The following is a 20,477-nucleotide window of genomic DNA, read 5'->3' on the forward strand; positions in this document are numbered from 1 at the left end:
AAACGTAATCCAATAACAATTTGATTTGTAAATTTTACACCTACTTGGACTGCTTCAGTCATAGTGGTGGCTTTGAACAATGCATCAATCATTAGATTCAATTGTTCAGTTAGAAAATTAAAATCAGAGGCAGACATGTCATGTGATTTCCCATTGGAACTTCCGATAGACGAAGAAGCGGAGTTACCTGTGGCGGTAGGGTTTTTTCCATTTGATTTGAAACAAGTAGAATGGGTACCCATGGATCGAACAGGAGAGGAGTTCGAATATCCTGCTACGATATCGGCAAAGGATTTACCGTGGGTAGATACTTTCGAAATTGAAAGATTCGAACGGCTACCCGACGGATTAAAATTAGTTTGTGAATGAGCATGATTATGATCTTCCTGATGGGTATGATTCATGATCAAGCGATCGTTAACTGAAAAATGAGCATTGTTCGATACTCTACCAGGCAAATTCCGGAAACGACCGTTATCGTAACGGATATTATCTTTCATCTGCCTGGCACGAGCCTCAATGACCCTTTTGCGTGAAGGACAATTCCAAAAATTGGACTTATGGTTAGCCCCGCAATTACAGCATATGAATTTGGTGGTATCTTCCTTCACTGGACAGACGTCTTTGGCGTGAGAAGAACCTCCGCAAATCATGCATTTAGCATCCATGCGACAATTTTTTGTACCATGACCCCACTTTTGGCACCGACGGCACTGAGTGGGGTTCTGGTAATTTCCTCCAGGTTTCTGGAAATGTTCCCATGTCACACGGACATCAAACAAAAGTTTTGCTTTTTCTAAAGCTTTAATATTATTTAGTTCTTTTTTGTTAAAGTGAACTAAATAAAATTCTTGAGAAAGCCCTTTCCGAACAATGCCAGATTGGGTTCTCTTTTTCATAATGATTACTTGGACTGGGGAAAATCCAAGTAAATCATTTATTCCATTTTTGATCTCTTCAGGTGATTTATAGTCACTTGAGAGACCTTTCAAGACAACTTTGAACAAACGTTCAGTTTTGTCGTCATAAGTAAAAAAATTGTGCTTCTTCTCTTCAAGATGTCTGAGAAGAAGCTCGCGATCTTTAAGAGTTTCCGGCAAAACGCGACAGTCTCCTTTCTTTGCTATTTGGAAGGAAACCTTGATTCCCCTAATGGAGTTCAAGATCTCCTGCCTAAATCCCCCAAATTCGGAACAACTGACCACGATAGGCGGCACTCTTTGCTTCCTCACTTGAATCAAAGAGCCTGGGCTAGAGGCTGCTTCGATTTGGTGTTCGGAAAATTTGTCTAGAGCATCGAACTGATTGCTCATTTCGATACAATTATTCATTTCACCCTTGGAAGAAAGTTCGCATTCCGGGGAAGCGTCCTTTCTTCCATTCTTGCCACGTGTAGTGACAGTTTTAAAACCCACTTTTTTGGAAGGAAGTAGTGAATTCAGAGATTCACCCTTCCTTTTGTTAGTTGTTGATACCATGTTTAGTTAATAAACGAAAGAAGACGTGACCTTCGAGAGGTTCTTTCCCAAGACGGTGTCCAAGAAGGATTACCACCGCTAGCTTTCGCCAACGGGTCCAACGAAAAATCGAAGGCACGGGTCCAAACAAGGATCGTAAAAAAATAGTACTGAAAAGTACTGTTTTAGTAGCACTGAAAAGTACCGTTTTTAATTTTAGCACTGAAAAGTACTGTTTTTGTAGCACTGAAAAGTACTGTTTTATTGCTTTAGGTAGTTTTTAAGAAAACTTCCAAGAGCAGAGAGAATTCGTGTACGCACAGCACGAAGGTACGATGCGCACTGATATCATATCTTAATGATTTATGCAAATCCAAGTGATTATCATTGAAAATATATAAAGTTTACTTGGCATGTCCCAAAAATAGCCATTTTTACCCGACTTGACCCAGTGACCCACCGGAATAACTCCGGCCACAGGAATATTTCCGAGTTCCTTTGGCTACTTCTAGAAACTATAAATGTGGGCCAATGAATTCACAAAAAATCATTTGAATCCGTTAAGAATTCGCTGAGCGGTGAGGGTTTCAGTATTTTTGCTTTCACTCAGGCCTATTAAAAATCCGAAAATCACTCAGGAATTTGCCTGAGTTAAGACGCATTTCGCGGCTCATGTTGTTTCTAATTTTAAAACACAAAAAGTAGATAACTTGTTTGACAGTTTGACATTCATATTCGTCTTCAGGGACCATTTTTTTTTAGTAAGTAATGGCATTTTCATTATAATCAAACAATGTTTATAAGGGTGATCATTGTTACCCAAAATCAGCTGAATCAAAAATAAGAAAGATAAGTAGATAAATCGAAGCCAAGCTTCAAAGAGCACAAATCTGGAGAATTGAGCATCCTTTTTAGCTGAAAACTAAATAGATTGGTCACTTGCTGGTGGTGAACAATCGATTAAGTTTTCTGCCTAAATGGTTGTTCGGTTCTTCAGATTTGTGCTGTTGAAAGTTTGAGGTTTGGCTTCGATTTATAATCACCTTCACGTTAAACATAATTAAAAACGTGCTTTTAACATTTGGACACAGTGTACAGTCAGAATTGATGGGTGCCAGTACTTGTTCTAAAAATATAAAACTTGCAAATTTGCATTTTCGAATGAAATTTTTAAGAATTATTGAAAAAACTGATCAATATTATCCCGGATTACGGTACTTTAATAAATCCGAAATTTCCTTTGGGAATTGTCTACCTTCAGGCGTTAGGTTAGTAGTGACATTTTCAATATCACCGAACAATGTTTACATGGGTGATCAATGTTACCCCAAATTGGGTCAATCAAAATATCGTCTATAACATTTTTTAAACGTACCGAAACATTAAGAAAGCAAAATACAATCACTATCGATGAATGCCAGTACTTGTTTTGATAATATCTAACTTGCATCATTTGCATTTTCGAAAGACATATATAAGAATTATTCAAAAAAATGATCAATGTTTCCTCTGATTACAGTACTCAATCTCACAGCACCAAAAAAAATGGCGTTTATGCTTCGATACCATTTTTAGTCCAAAGCCCACTATTGAAAAGCTATCACTAAATCGAATACTGATTTGTTATTCATCGTGTGTATTGCACGCAATTATGATTAAATAATGTTTACTTTTACACCATGTGCCATTCCAAAGCAAACAGAAAGAAACACATCGCAAAACGATGAACCGCTAATAAACACCGACTTTATGTTACGTCTTCACACTTTTATGACGTCAACCGGAAAAGGTTACCGACAGAAATGTCACCATCTCGAGAAGGGTGCCAAATGACGACGAACTTTGAAACCTTAGTCATCTCACGTTGCATCTTTTCTTCGTTTTACAGCTCGTCGGTTATTCCCTGGGCGATGCCTATCCATTCCACCGCGAAACGCAGTTCAACATGGCTGAAATAGGCGCAGTTTCGTACGACATACCATTCATGGCACGTTCGTTGGTCAAAAGAATTCGTTCCGATCCTAGGGTGAACTTCAAGCGGGACTGGAAGATGATCACAATTACCATCGGGGGGAATGACATATGCTCGTTTGTGTGTGCTATGGAACGTCCAGATGATCTTCCGCAGAAGCATCGATTGAGGATGATCAGGGCACTTCGCTATCTACGAGACAATATGCCGAGAACGTTCGTGAATATCGTTTCAGTGCCATCTGTAGAAACGGTAGTATCACTCGAATCGAAGCCGGGAGTGTGTCACACTCTTCATCACGGTGAATGTTCCTGCTGGGTCGGGACTGCCTACAATCAGACTGACGAAACAAGACAACGATGGAAGATCATTCAGGAGGGAATGGTTAAGGTGGAAAAAGAAGTTTCACAGATGGACGAGTTTCGTCGCCTAGATGGATTTGCCGTGGTCTACCAGCCGTGGTCAACGCACTTATCGGTAAGTGTTGGCATTTATTCTGTTTGTTCGTCTGGCTGAGAATGGTGACGGAAAATGGTTTCCATGTCAATGAGCCGCCAAATATTGGCTTTATATCAATATTGTCCGGCTGAAAACAAATCACTTCCACATGGTTTTGGTTGCCCACTAACTTTTGGCTTTTATCATTTGTTTGCCAGTCAAACGAGCTAAATGTATCTAAAATGGCTTAAGGATAAATTATAATGGCTGTGATGCTTTATTGACAGTTGTGAATTGAACCAGAAATGTTTAAAATGTTTCATCTTCAGGTGGTAGTGGTGCGTGTCTAGTAAATCTGCATTAGGTAAGGTTTTATCTCTTTTGATCCTATGGAAGTACTTTCACGATGCTTCATTCACTATAGTGCACTGTTATAGGATAAACCATCAAAACATTGAACGATAGTTGGTTTTGAATGAGTAATTTGCGGCTTCGGCACCAACATAAAGAGAAAACAAATTCACAGTCTTATTCTATTAATTAAAGGGTCATCCAATAATCACGAGGTCATTTTTTTGGAATTCCAGACACCCCTCTCTCTCGTAGTCTTTTGACCATGAAATAAATTCAATTCTATATGGACCGTGGTCATTGGCCAGACCAACGCACCTCTCCTAAATGGCCACGTGGTTTATGAACGACCTCTTATCCTAAAGAAATTTTTCCGAATTTAACGTTATTTTCAGGCTCAAGCGCTATGAGGCATTTTGGTACCGATATAATTTTGTACTTAATTACTTTTACTATTTGAGTGCATGTAGTATAACACAGCATATGTTCCCTTAAAAAAAATCTGTGGCCGTATTGCCCATTGCATGGTGACGTCTAGCAGTTGAAAGAACCGGCTTGAGAAGTTAACAAAAAATGTAAAAGTTTGAACGGAATTCGAACTCTGGTCTTGCGAGAGAGATAGTTACGCACAATACCTCTTGGCTATCGCTATACAAGTTCAATTTGCTACAAGTTTTGTGTTGCTACTTGAAATGAATTCTTTGGTATTTTCTTCGATCGAATCCGATTACGTTTACAGCATAATATTGTTGTAAAATGGATGTGATCGAATTCACCTACGTCCGATTATTGATGCACAGCCAAATATTACGTAGGCCGATATGTATTTTTTTTGTTGCTGTTTATATGAGTGTTTCTTTTCTGGCTTTGCTTTTTAATTAGTCTAGTTAACAATGAAACCTCAATGCAGACATACATTAATGTGACAACTTGGGGTAGCACGGTAAGGTTCAACATTCAAAACGGTGTATCTTAGAGCATAGTTTGTCTTTTTGAAAGTTTATTTTTTATTAACAGAAGGGATCACATCATTCGTTAAATTACTTTAAATTTTTGAAAGACTTCAACAACTAGCGATTCTGATTTTACATCCGTCGGATAATTAAAATCCAATTCAGGCTTGGGAATGGACCATCTTGCAGACGTACAGGAGGTAATCGGTTCACTCTCTAAAAAATCGTGATCTTCATGCGGTCATTCATGTAAGCATGAACATGTAACATGAAGAACCAACCGGATGTCGCGGCAGCATACGCGCAGCACCTCGAGGCTGCATTACCGGAAGAGGGTGAGCTGTATAGAGCCCCTCTTGAGGACTGCTGGAAAACAGTAAAGGCAGCCATCAACAATGCAGCTGAGAACAACGTCGGGTACGTGGGACGGAGTCGACGGAACGATTGGTTCGACGAGGAATGTAGGCAGATTCTGGAGGAGAAGATCACAGCGCCGGCGATCATGCTGCAGCAATAGACCCGGCAGAACGTGGAGCGTTATAGACGGAAACGGCATTAGCAGACCCGCCTCTTTCGGGGAAAAAACACCGCCTGGAGGAGACGGAGTGTGAGGAGATGGAACAGCTGTACCGGTCTCAAGAAACACGCAAGTTCTATCAGAAGCTCAACGCTTCCCGCAACGGCTTCGTGCCGCGAGTCGAGATGTGAAGGGATAAGGATGGGAGCATTGTGAAGGACGTTCGTGAGGTGATCGGAAGCTGGAAGCAGCACTTCGACGAACATCTGAATGGCACTGAGAGCACAGGCAATGAAGGTCGGGACAATGGAGGAAATGCCTTCGTCGGTACTGCGGAAGATGGAAACCAACTAGCCCTCACCGTAAAATACCGTAAAACGGGGTAACTTTGATAGTTTTTTTTGAAGAAAACTTGAATATTTTTACATGTTGTTTCAAAGATTTACAATTTATATTTTTAAAACAAGTACTGGCATCCTAGCTTTCGATTACAGTCGATAAATTGACAAAAGATTTATTTTGAATGGATATATAATTTTTCATATAATCGAAAGTTGGTTTTCTGTTTTGGGGTAACTTTGATAATGGAGTATGATTCGAACAAAATTGAATGAATAACGAACATTTGTAGGGCATTGCATACCTCTAGGCGTTTATCGTTATATAGAAATTTCTGACTTAGATTACAAAAATGTTCCCAGTTTGTGAAAATGCTTTTCGCTAAGAGATTTGAGACCGTATTCAAGTTCTATGATAACTAGGCTGTCAAAGATAAGTGGCCAACTATTCAAAACTACATCAAATAGTGATCGTAGAATAGATTGTTTGTAAGCGTTTCGAAAATGCTAAAATTGTGTAAATTTTTTAAATTCATATAAAAAGCCAAAAATATTCTTGATTAAAATGAAAACCGCTCTAACATGAAGTGTCATACTAATGTTCTTTAGTTTTGCATTCGTTTTGCTTAACTGATTAACAGAAATTATGATATTGCGTTTAGTATGTGGTGGGTTACGCACTATCAAAGTTACCCGCATTATCAAAGTTACCCCGTTTTACGGTACCTTTAAGCCCTCTTACATACATCACGGGTAGTTAGATGTTGTTAATGTGAAGAAATTTGCCAAAGGAGGTTGCCAATTAATCTCTTGAAACAAAAAAATGTACTCACAGTTTTTTACCGTGAACAGAAAAAAGATAATCTCTCCAATGACGTCAAAACATTTTTTTTCGAAGATAATCTTTGATAACTCTGCAACCATAGAACAGATAGATATAGAACAGTAGTTTCATCGGCGCAATCAAAAGCTCCAAAAGTGCTCGGAACAAAGTTTTTGCGAGAAACTAACGCATAAAAAGTTATCCATAAAAACTGAATTTTTCATCATATGTTTAAAACTGACGATTTATGCGCAAACATTTTTGTCGTCCTAGCTGTGGCTTTGGGACCAATGAGCATTCATTAAACAGTACCCTGTACGAAATTGTTCAAACACATTTCTAGTCATATGGCCATTATTTTTTTCACGAGCAATATCTATCTCTCCATTATGCATTTCACAGGAGGTAAAGATCTTTGCAATTCTGCAAGAATGCGTAAATCTTGTCTAGGATTTGGAAGACCACCCAAACCGGTGTCGAGAACAAAAATTGGCACACTTTAACAATTGTCTTCAATATGTTTGATTTGCAAAAGAATAATAGAATAAATATCCCGGAATCCGGAAATCTCGGATTTTTGTCTCGGGAAATTCCGGCTTCTTCTTCTTCTTTCTGGCGTTACGTCCCCACTGGGACAGAGCCTGTTACTCAACTTAGTATTCTTGTGAGCACTTCCACAGTTATTAACTGAGAGCTTACTACACAGAAAAAAATATTTAATTTTCAATGTGATGTAAACTGAAGTCTTTTGTAAAATTAAATCAAATTCGTGTGTAGTTACAGCATCATGTAAATTTAAATGCATATACATTTAATTTACAGCTAATAATGGTTGAATATCACATGATCGTGTAAATTTAAAGTGAAATCGATTGAAAAATAATGGATTGGTCGTTGAAATTTATGTTTATTTTGATGCTCCAAATATGTGCATGAAAATAAACTTAAATTTACAACATTTTTTTAGCTGTGTATGCCAATGACTATTTTTGCATGCGTATATCGTGTGGCAGGTACGAAGATACTCTATGCCCTGGGAAGTCGAGAAAATTTCCAACCCGAAAAAATCCTCAACCGGTGGGATTCGAACCCACGACCCTCAGCTTGGTCTTGCTGAATAGCTGCGCGTTTACCGCTACGGCTATCTGGGTCCCCATTCCGGCAAACCCCTTTTTTTTGAAGCCACGCGAATTAAAGCTCGATTACTTGGACTTCCATAAGCACTCTGAAACGGTGGCATTTTGAGCGATTTGTAGTTAGCCTCCATTTAGCCTCCAAAACAATTTTTGCTGTTGTAGGGTTCTTGGAGGCTAACTACAAAATGTTGAAGGCTAAGGTTTTGGAGCATTTTGGGGACAAACTAATAATGCCAATCGAAAGATCAGAAATTTACAATCGAAATAAGTGTAAAAACTTTGAGTTTTGGTTGAAAATTGCGGCTATATGACGAAAAACAAAATTCTGCTACCAACTGTCTGTGTTGCGTGTAGTCAAAGACGGTGAATAAATAAATAAATAAATATAAAATAAAATTTGTGTGCAAGTTTGGAGGCTAACTACAGAAATCATGAAAAATTTGGAGGCTAAGGTTTTAACAGAGTGAATTGATTAATCCAGCACATGGAAAGTTAGCTGGGATCCAGACGAAGCGAATAAGACTAAGAAATCAAAAATCCATTGATATTTACTCATCTTTTCGGGAAATCTACGGATTTTTATAATTTTATTGGATTTTCAAGCATGGGTCCCACTAAAAGTTGGAGGCTAAGGTTTTGGCAGAGTGAATTGATAATTCCAACACACGGAAAGTTAGCTGGGATCCAGACGAAGCGATTGATGCTAAAAAATCGAAAATCCGTTGATATTTACTCAACGTTTTAGGAAATCTACGGATTTTTATAATTTTATTGGATTTTCAAGCATGGGTCCCACTAAAAGTTGGAGGCTAAGATTTTTGCAGAGTGAATTGATAATTCCTGCACACGGAAAGTTAGCTGGGATGCAGACGAAGCGATTGATGCTAAGAAATCGAAAATCCGTTGATATTTGCTCAAGTTTTTGGGAAATCTAACTGCAAAGGTTCATAGCGTTGACGAGGGCCTCCCTGCGGGAGGTACGCTCGTCGTCCCTAAGAGGCTCTGGTAAGTAAACAAAAATAAAATAATTCGATGTAATATAATATCACGTGTTTGTTTTTTACAGAAATTCTTTTCTATAAGAATAGTATTAGGCGCCTCATAAGCGGAATTGCGCGGCAGTTCCCAGCGCGCCGTAACCTGGGTTTCTGAATCCACGGTACCTTACACAATTCCCAAGAAATAAAAAATATTCCGGCCGGATTTTCTGGAATTTTTTCCAAAAAAAAAAACTCAAATCTCCTGATTACTGTTCGGATTATTTTTGTTTTATTGGTTCCTTCATGGTCTCTCTTTGGTTTCCGTTTTGTCTCTTTATAGCCTCTTGTTTTGTTTCTTTCCGGCCTCTTATTGGTCTCATTTTTTTCAAGCATTATATTTCTAAAGTTCCTCGAGGCACTCAGTCGCTACCAGTCCTGCTACTGAGCTTATAGTTGGTCACATGATGCGCCGCATTAGAGCGCTTATTATTGTTAAGTTTCGGAAAATGCGACCTAGAAATAGTCTCCACGTTAAATTGAAGTATAAGTGGCATGTAGCTTCTTACCCTTACACGACCTTATTAATTTTAATTAGGTTATGACTCCAAATCTACAATTCCCTCTACCCTTTTGCCCCACTTGAAAAGTGGATGGAGCCGTCCATCAAAACACATTATCCATCAAATTTTAAAGAATAAAAAAAAACCAAATGTAATAAATAGGGCACAGTCACAGAATGGGTTTTCCAATCATCACAAGATTTAAAATAATATGATTTAGGAATGAAAAGATTAAAATAAAATAAAAACGAATAATCTGAAGTTTCAGTCTTTTTTGTTTCAAATAAATTAAGAAAAATCCTAAGAAATCTATAATCTATAACCGCAATTTTTAACCAAAACTCAGTTTTTACACTTGATTCGATTGTAAATTGTCTGATCTTTCGATTGGCGTTATTAGTTTGTCCCCAAAATGCTCCAAAACCTTAGCCTCCAACATTTTGTAGTTAGCCTCCAAGAACCCTACAACAGCAAAAATTGTTTTGGAGGCTAAATGGAGGCTAACTACAAATCGCTGGCATTTTGAACTAAATTAATGAAATTAGTGCGGTAAAACGTATTCAAAATGTAGATGCAGCCATGTAACTATAACTCTTTAATGAATGTTCGAATCCTCTGAGCAGAATCTCAAATAGAGAAACTTAAAAGTAGATGGAGTACCGTGTACCTTTTAATTCCGCTGATACGAGTAACTGACACTGAAGAAGACTGCAAGTGGTAGTCGAAATACGCGTATCTGTCAAAGATAAGCATTTAGGAGCGGAATTAAAAGGTACACGGTACTCCATCTACTTTTAAGTTTCTTTACATGTAACTATAATTTATTTTGTCATATTGATCTATTACAGTCATATTTCATAGCTTTATATTAAAGAATATCGCATGTTCTTGTACGTAAAATATTTCCATTGCCATCACAAAAAATAGGTACTAATTTCACAGTTGACAGCATACAGCCGTCGCGTGCACACGTGTTTGATCGATAGCTCCGTGATAGCAGTGTCGTATTTTGTACTCTCTCGAGCCAAAGCAGTCCCTCGGCTGACTAGTGCTTCCCATCGGGGCTGATACGGAGCCGGATTGTTAGTTCGAGTCCTCTCTCGGAAGATTTTTCGGGCTTCACAGAGGGGCCCACAGTGTGGTTTGTTTGAGTGAGAAACACGTGGTGATCAACAGATTCAAATTCTTGTGCTTGGAAAGAGAGAAAGGAAACTGCCGTGTGAGTAGTGCCGAGGTGGACCCTGTGGTCTCCAATTTCGGAGACGGACCACGTAGTGACCTTGTGATTTTGCGAAAGGGGGAAAGTGCAATAACCGAAAAAATAGTGCGTAGTCATCGATTGTCTGTTAGTGAACTTGTCGTGGGTTTCACAGAGACGACAAAACCGCGCCGATAAACAGATTAAGTGTAGTGGTAAAATCGCTGCTCTGCTAGCATGGAGCTGGCAAGCGGTCAGCTCTTCCGCCCAGGGGACCCGGGGGCCCAGGCGGTGGACAAAAAACTGGTATGAACTGGAGACAAGGTGAGTACATGGGACCAACACTCCCATCGTATATGGACCGGGATGGAACTGCAGGTTCTCTGCAGTATTTAAAAATGCAAGCCACATCTGGATCGACGCCTCAGGATCCGTTCCTGCTGCGCATCTCGGTTGAAAAGCATATTGGAGCTCGGATCGAGGGTGCCTTCAAGGAGAACCGTGGCGTTTCGTACGTTCTTAAGGTACGAAGTGTGGCTCAGTTCAACAAGTTGCTCCGCATGGAAAAACTTTGCGATGGAACACCTGTTTCCATCACTGAGCACCCACAACTAAATCAGAGGCAGTGTGTGGTTTCCAATCCAGACGTAGTGGGTCTTGACGATGATTACCTGAAGATCCAACTCGCCACTCAAGGGGTTAAGGACCTTCGCCGAATCCGACGCCGACTACCGGATGGATCGTTCGTGAACACGCCGAAAATGATATTAACGATCAGTGCTGGGAATGGTAATAGTAGTAGGCTTGAGTTTTTGCGAAAATCACGTGGCTCTCCTAATACAGTAGTTCAAAATTGTGAATCTCATCAAGTAGCCTATGTTGGCTACATGAATTTTCTAAATCATTGATGGCTGCAAATGCGGGAAATGCAACGGGAAATAGAACATTTTTCTACAGTAGTTTTGGGTTGCCCTTAGCAACGGGTGTTTTGCTATTTTCAACCCATTTGCCTACAGCAGCGATACGCGTGAGTTTCACTGGCTCCGGCAGTGTCTGCATATTTCAATATACAGTCAACAACGCCGATCCTCAGTAGGCTCCGTCATCGTTGAATTCTTATTTGTGTGAATGTTTGTTTGACAATACATGCACGAATCTGGTAGAACGTGCATTCAGTTTTTCAATTACTTTTGCTACACTAATTCTCATCCACTACTGACATTCAAATTCAATTTCACTAGTGAAAAAAATCATTTCCGTCAGAATACCCCACAAAACATCCGCAAATTGCAAAAGTTGTATTTTTTTATTAAAAGACAATCATGATTCATCAACTGGAGGCATCACATTGCCGTTTTCTTACACCAGTAATATAAAATTCATTTGTAATTTTTTATATTCAATTTTCAATTTCAGTGCCTCTAGGTGAAACTGAATTTTGAAATGACACCAACAGTGGGTGAAACTGAATGTGTGCGTGTGTTGCAGCCACTCTCTTCCTCGTCGCAATCGCACTCGAAGTCAGATTGGCTTCTTGCTAGCGGAGTTTGTTTTTGTTCGTTTTCGCACTGATCGGGTATCATTCGGCTGAATTTTTACGACACTGGGCTCCGGTGACTGTGATTCGCTACGCTTGCCTACTGTAGTGTGAATCTCAGAACTTTTCCCAACTCTGTTAACGATTAGTGGTACGGTTATTCCGGAGCATGTTGACTTCGGCTGGATACGGTGTAAGACCAGGAATTACTATCCATCGCTGATGTGCTTCCGTTGCTGGACCTTCGGTCATACCGGCAAGCGATGCACTGCACCGCAACGTATTTGCGGTAGTTGCAGCAGAGTGCACCCAGAAAATCAGAGCAGAAACCCCACCGCAAAAGAGACTGAAGCCGATGTAACTGCCATAGCTGGTTCCTCTGGTGAAAATCAGGATATAAGCAGGTTTGTCTGTACAGATTCGACCTTTTGTATTAACTGCAAATCCGATGACCACGCCGTTTCTAGCCGGAAGTGTGCCATCTATTTGAAGGAGATTGATATTCAGCGAATAAGGGTTGACAACAACATCTCCTATCCCCAGGCAAGAAAAGATTATGAAGCCCGCCAAAACGCCAGTGCCAGTACCGGAACCTATTCTGGGGTAGCCAATGCGAGCAAGGACGCAGAAATTGAGACCCTGAAAGCAGCTATCCGCCGAATGCAGATGGACTCTAAGGCGAAAGATGAAAGAATGGCAGAAGTGGAGGCTGCTTTTCGAGGCCCAAGTGTTGGTGAACGCCTCGATAGAGTCCGGGAACATGGCACAATCGACCAGCTCATCAAGCAGATAGCTGATTTGACTGCTACTGTCCAGAAGATGCAGCAAACTGTAGAAATGAAAGACCAGATAATCTCCAAACTTATGGCTGAACGAAAAAGCGCACCTGTTCTCGAAGCGTAAATTCCTCGAGAAGCTTTTTCGATCACAGATACCCAGGACGAAATACCTGCATCCCAGGAATCGATAGCTACTACTGATCCGAAATTAGCAGCAAAGATACAGGAGTGGATTGGCCGGAATACCCTCAGCAGTGTGAAAAACGTCATACTACCGAACGACACAACAAAAACTGAGAACAAAAAGGACCAAGGACGAAAAAGCGAAACAAAAAATCCAATGAAGACGTTACATCAACCGACGAGAGCATGTCTTCAGTTGTCTCTCAAACATCACGTCGAACTACTGAAACTAGCACTTCCATGCCCAATAAACGAAACCATGATGGATCAGACTCCAGCAACGATCCGAATAACTCTCCTAATCTGCGCCGGAGCAAAAAGGTTCCCAAGCAGGAGGAAGTCAAAAAAGGTAAGAAGAAGTAAGTTCACCGAAACAGCTCAGTCCCTCCATTGAACGGCCCTACACAGACGGTTTACATTTCAAACACCATTTTCACTTCCCTTTACCCCCTGGAAGATGAAGTAAACGTGGAGTGGACTGAGCAAACAATCAAAAAATCAGAGAAAGCCTCGGGTAGCCGGGGCCCCGAAAGTGCGGACGTTACACCCCCACCGGAACTAGCGGAAACCCCCCGACACCCGAATGTAAATGGGACGCAAAAGGGCCAAAAAACCCGTTCCCCACCATCTCCAGTCTCGGATCAGAACAGCCAGGGCCCCGTCGGTGCGGAAGCCAAGGCCGTACCGGAACCGCCGGACAACCTCTGGCATTCTGATTCAACTGGAAGAGGGACGCACAAGGGTGTAAAAACCTGTTCCCCTACCCACACCGATTCTCCCACCTCAACATTTGTTCGTTCTAATGAAACATCTTTGTCCTTAAATGGTGGCACTTTGCCGTCTTTCACTTTCGGAGACTTGCCTCGTTCGGGAAACTCTTCTCCTTGCCCGGAAAATCAACGCAGCCACATTTCCCGAAACCGATTAACTCTAGCAGCACAGTGGAACATGAACGGATTTTTCCACAACCTACCAGACTTGGAGATGTTAGTTTCTCGCACGGATAAAAATCTGATCCCCACACCATGATTTACAAATCATGAAATTCATAAATTGGTTAGGTCATAATATCAGGATCACAAATCATGGTTCCTGGAGTCATAATCATGATTCCTCATAAGCGTAACATCCAGTGTGAAAACATTAAGCGGCGCACTTTGCTTCATCCCATTCGTATCGATCACTCTTAATTCAAGATGACGAAGCGGTTGAGTGGCTTACAATCGGAAGGTTCTTGGCTCGAATCTCAATGTATGCAATTTTATTTTTTTTTTATTTTATCGATTATAAACGGATGCGCGACTCAGAATTTTTGGCATTTGAATCATGATTCCGAGCAATCAGCTACAAAAACCTTACGCGTGTATTGCGTTACAACAATCTGATTCATGATATCATGTGTCCAAATCATGGTGTATTTTTATAAGACGAAAACACGCTGGAATCATGATATCATGAGTCATAATCGTGTTTTTGGATTCTTATTTCTACCCGTGCGGCACCGGCCAGTAGTACTCGCCCTGCAAGAGGTACATAGGGTCGACCCAGCTTTTATGAACAACACCCTGGGCCGACAGTATAAATGGTACGTAAAAACGGGTGTCAACGTTTACCAATCGGTTGCCATTGGAGTGTCGAACGATATCCCAGTAACGGTACTGGATATCGAAACGGACCTACCCATCATTGGAATAAATATTTCATGGCCTTTTCCGGTCTCCATCGTATCTATATATCTCCCGAATGGAAAAATCCCAAATCTTAAAAAAAGCTTAGGTCGAGTGCTGGAGCAAATTCCTGGTCCCATGATCTTGCTTGGAGATGTAAACGCCCATCACAAGGCTTGGGGAAGCCGCCATAGTACCGCTCGTGGGTCCATCCTTGCTGGTTTAGCCAACAAGCATGACCTAACTATTCTCAACGATGGTTCTCCTACCTTCTCACGTGGGAATAGCGAAACATCTATTGACGTCTCTCTCATTTCGGCTTGTATAACCAATCGCCTTCTGTGGTCTACGGAATTAGATCTTCAAGGCTGCGATCATACTCCCATATTGTTAACATTGGATGGCTCTGCCGCTCCGGAAACAACCCGTCGCCCCAGATGGCTATTTGACCAAGCTGACTGGACGACCTACCAAAAAATGACCGAAGCAAAAATAGAAACTTCTCCTCCGGAATCTCTTCAAGACTTAACCGAACTAATATGCTCCACTGCTGCTCAGACCATCCCTAAATCGAGCCCAAACCCAGGTCGTCGCGCATTATACTGGTGAAACGAAGAAACTCGTAAAGCCGTAAAGCTGCGACGAGAAGCTTTGAGAAGGGTTCAGAAACTTCAAAAAAAATCTTCCTGAAAGTCACCCTGATCGTGCTAAGGCTCAAGAATCATACCAAAATGCGAGAAACGAGTGTCGACAAATCATAAGAGGCGCAAAGGAAGCATCCTGGACTGGATTCCTTAACGGAATCAATGAGGAGCAATCGTCGACGGAACTGTGGAGGCGAATCAACTGTCTTCAAGGAAAAAGACGAGCACAAGGAATTGCCCTCAAGGTAAATGGATCCTTGACACGTGATCCCGCAATCATTGCAGACGCTCTGGCGGATCATTTCCACAGCATTTCATCATTTAATCGTTACCCTGAAACTTTCCGAAACGAGAATCAGTCACCTGAGGCCATAACACGAGATTTCATGGTCTCTCCAGATCGTGGTCAGAAATTCAATCGGCCGTTCACTATTAACGAACTTGAATTCGCTCTAAAAAAAAAACAAAAGGAAAATCTTGTGGGCCGGATGAAATCGGCTGTCCAATGTTAAACCACCTTCCTCCGAGTGGAAAAATAGCACTTCTCAATGTGATGAATGGAGAATGGTTAGATGGAACGTTTCCGGAAAATTGGAAGCACAGTCTGATGGTGGCAATTCCGAAAAACTCGACTTCAGCCTCTGATGTTGGAAACTATCGTCCGATTGCCCTGACTAGCTGTGTTTCCAAAGTAATGGAGCGAATAGTCAACCGCCGCCTGGTTGAATTCTTAGAGGACAATTGCTAGCTCGATCACCGGAAACATGCCTTTCGTCCTGGTTTTGGCACAGGAACTTACTATGCTTCGCTCGGTCAAATTCTAGATGAAGCCCACAAAGAGGACGAACATGTTGAGCGAGCTTCTTTGGATCTAGCCAAAGCATATTATCGAGCCTGGACGCCGGGCATCCTTCAAAAGCTTGCCCGTTGGAATATAACTGGAAGCATGCTTGCGTTCGTCCGGAACTTTTTAACGGGACGAACATTTCAGGTTCTTATCGGAAATCACAAGTCTAAATAGTCAAGGAAGAAACGGGAGTCCTTCAGGGTTCTGTTTTAGCTGTGACACTGTTTCTAGTGGCTATGAGTGAGGTATTCGATGTGCTCCCTAAGGGTGTGTATATACTTGTCTACGTGTATGATATCCTTCTCCTGGTCAGGGGTAAATACTCAAAATGCATCAGGCGAAAGCTTCAAGCTGCAGTTTTGGCCGTGGTAAGATGGTCTGACAATGTTGGCTTCGATATTGCAGCGGAGAAATGTGCATATATGTGGCTCGAACCATCGCCCTCCGGGTAAAATCTTCATAAGCGGAACACCGATGCCCACCAAAAATTAGATAAAAGTTCTGTGTATCTGTGTATCTTTTGATCGCAAACTTTCCTTTCATACCCACTTCAAAAGTGTGAGAGCGTCTTGCAAAAATCGAGTCAATATGATCAAAACCATCTCTGGAAAACGCAGTCGTAGTGATAGAAACATCCTGAAGCGCGTAACAGATGCCGTGGTTTGCAGTCGCCTACTATATGGTATTGAAATCACCTGTAGAGCCCTGAACGAGCTTATAAAATATCTCTCGCCTATCTACAACAAATGTATCCATTATCTATCTGGTCTTCTTCCTTCTACACCCGCAATATCGACTTGCGCGGAATCCGGAGTTCTTCCGTTTCGTTACAAGGCGGTCTTAGCGCTGTGCAAACGAACAATTAGTTATCTCGAGCGGACCGAAGATGAAGGGTCGACTTGCTTCCTGGAAGAGCAAGCAAACTTAACCCTCGAAACCGTGGCCAGAATCCAGCTTCCACCGGTGGCCGGACTCCACCGAATTAGACCGCAAAGCTGGATGGCTACTCCCCCATGTATCGATGCTTCCATTAAAGTACAATTCAAAAGGAAAGCCACTCCGGAACTTGTCAGACCACACTTTTTTGAAAGAATAGCCAATGAGTATAACAATCAGATCAGGTACACAGACGGCTCGAAACTAGGGGATAAAATTGGCTTAGGAGTGATCGGCAATCACGATGAGCAGTGTTTCAGCCTGCCGGATATTTGCTCCGTTTTCTCAGCAGAAGCAGCGGCCATTCTTCAAGCCATCAATACACCGAGTGATAGACCCATTCTGACGGTGACGGATTCAGCCAGTGTTCTGGCAGCTGTAGAGTCCCCGAGTAACAAGCATCCTTTTGTTCAAGGAATTCAGGACATTCTCGACCGTGGCGAGGCACACGTTACTTTTATGTGGGTGCCAGGCCACTCAGGGATTTCTGGTAACGAGCGGGCTGATATTTTGGCAGGAATAGGCCGTAGTAGCCCATTATTGACCAGAAAGATCCCCGGCGACGATGTCAAATTGTGGTTGAGAGATCAAATCTGGATCGCCTGGTCCAACGAGTAGCGGCAAGAGCGGACCCTATTCTGTCGAAAAATAAAAAGCATCACGAGTTCGTGGGATGACTTACCATCCCGTAGAGAGAACAAATAGTTCTGTCGCGACTTCGAACCGGTCATAGTAGACTTTCCCACAATATGAGTGGTGGGACATCCGGATTCCGTTTGTATTGCGACTCTTGTGGTGAGCGCAATACGACCGCACACATGATTAGTGTTTGCCCTGCGTTAGATGAATTACGAAAAAGTCATGCCATCACTGATATTGATATGGCCCTCCGAAATGACGCAGTCTCCGAAAGGCAGGTGATCAACTTTCTGAAGGAAGCTGAACTATTTAATGACATCTGAAATGAGTTTGGGACCTGGGCAGCAATCTCCAATCTGGGAAACAATCTCTCGGTGTCGTAAGTCCCACCCCAAAATATCACCAGTCGCAGCTCAAACTCTGTTTGAACTTTATTTTCTTTAAAAAATACATGACCACTGGCTACGTAAATGGAAATTGAGATGGTTAAATTCAGGCAAAATTGAAATCGGACAGAACGTAATACGTAAAACAAATTGTAAGGCCCTTTTGGCTAACACTAAACAATAGTTTTTAAGTAGTTTTAATATTAGTAGTAAATTTATTGTATGACTAAGATTGACTAAGAAACCTTATACTCTGTACTAAAACTCTGTATCTGGTTGTACCCTTAAGATACTTCCAGAATTTTTTTCTATATGACCCGAGACGAACCAGCCACGGGCTGAAAGTCTCGTAAATGAAGTTAATAACAATAACAATAATATGTACTAATTTTCTATTCTGTTCATTGAATTATTATCCTGACAAACATCATGTTTTGCTAGACGAAACTTTGCATCGACTTGATGATTACAATTCATAAACTAATTTCTTTCTATGTTTCAGCTCAAAATGAACGGTAGAGATGTGGACTACTCCTTATTAGCATACGACTGTTTTCACATGAGCCAAAAAGGAAACGCGTAAGAGTGAAAATCATTTCATGTTGTAAACCTTGTCACCATAACTGTAACATTTGAATTTCCTTCTTTCTTACGACAGGTATGCTGGAACAGCGCTGTGGAACAATCTGCTGGAACCGGTGGGAAATAAAAGTCTCAACTGGCGGCCGCTGTTCGAAAATTTCCGATGCCCCACTGAAAAGACGCCCTACATCTACACCTACGATAACAGCTAAGACCCCACCGAAGAAAGTGAACTGAAACGACGACCTAGCTTTGCTTTTGTGCAGTCCTCGCTCACAATGAGCACTTTAATTTTAGTTTAATTTATTCCACCAAACTGTTGCAATGTTAGAATGTCAGACAGTAGGCTTCAGTACCTTGCCGTCAGCTTGATTGATTTCAATTAGATCAGTAAGTTAGGTAAGCCCAATAAAACTGCGCTAATTGTGCATCTAAACTCGAACTGGATGAAAGAATACGTGAATCGAAAGAAACTCCCATGGTTCAATTACAGCTCCAATCACTGCAGGATCTCTTTGGTTGGGCACCAAAAAAAGTACACCTGAATGGAGGCGATTTACTTTAATTGATTATTGTTGCCGATTGAGAAATGGCAGACTCGGTCCATTGGGCAGCCAAACGGCTCATTGAGCTCCTTCTCGGTGCCACATTATATGGCATCGGTGACGACGACGACGACGACAACTACTCAACATGGCGAGCTAGTATAAACCCTAGGCTACAGTTGTGTCTCTTACTGCACGGTGGATGGTGACGGGCCTTAGCAGATAATCCAAGTTAGTTTATTTTCTATTAAAATTAAGGCTGATACAAATATTAACACCCCTCCTATACAGGTCAAATTTAAATCCATAGGACGATTGAAAAATATACGAAAGAACATCGGATTATCTTTAAAATCAGTTAACCAATGCCAAAATCAAAATTGGAGCAAAAATGTCGATAAACAAAAAGTTTTTGCGATCGATATATTTTTTGTGATTCAAAAATGATGTTTCCGGTGGAGAAACTTATAAACATACATTATCTTACATTGTAGTTTATATGTTCAATAAAGTGGGCCTTCCTTAGTCGAGTGGTCAGAGTCCGCTGCTACAAAGCAAAGCCATGCTGGAGGTGTCTTGGTTCGATTCCCGGTCGGTCCAGGATCTTTTCGTAATGCAAATTTCCTTGACTTCCCTGGGCATAGAGTATCATCGTACTTATCACACGATAAACGAATGCGAAAATGGCAACTTTGGAAAAGAAAGCGCTCAATTAATAACTGTGGAAGTGGAATACCAAGAAGAAGAAGATTACGAAATCTATTGAGCAGATGTCACCAATCCGCGTATCACCAACCCATACTGTACCTGTACCCGATGTCTTCGATGGAACAGTGTCAAAAAGAAACTAAAGCTCGAAAATGTAGATTTGTTGTCGCCGATAATGCATTTTTGTTTGCATAGTTGAGCAATGCAGGCGCACGCTCATGTGCATTTGTTTGCATGCAAAGTTTAAGACGGGGGAAGAAGCCATAAAAAAAAGTTCGCCGACAGTTTTAATGTAGTCCGC

At 41.3% G+C, this 20,477-nt stretch overlaps 1 protein-coding gene across 3 annotated transcripts in view; it reads left to right on the top strand.

Annotated features, from left to right (window-relative positions):
• LOC5567302 (phospholipase B1, membrane-associated) overlaps window positions 1–19,365 on the top strand; it is a 96,996-nt gene extending 77,631 nt beyond the window's left edge. For all 3 annotated transcript variants that reach the window (XM_021851154.1, XM_021851153.1, XM_001651691.2), the window contains exons 4-6: window positions 3,346–3,906; window positions 18,844–18,920; window positions 19,000–19,365. In XM_021851154.1, coding sequence (XP_021706846.1) covers window positions 3,346–3,906; window positions 18,844–18,920; window positions 19,000–19,135 — 774 coding nt within the window. In that variant the 3' untranslated portion in view covers window positions 19,136–19,365. The remainder of the gene's footprint in view (window positions 1–3,345; window positions 3,907–18,843; window positions 18,921–18,999) is intronic.
• The last annotated feature ends 1,112 nt before the right edge of the window (window positions 19,366–20,477 follow it).

This window comes from Aedes aegypti, chromosome 3 (genome assembly GCF_002204515.2).
Source record: "Aedes aegypti strain LVP_AGWG chromosome 3, AaegL5.0 Primary Assembly, whole genome shotgun sequence".
Classification (NCBI taxonomy): domain Eukaryota; kingdom Metazoa; phylum Arthropoda; class Insecta; order Diptera; family Culicidae; genus Aedes; species Aedes aegypti.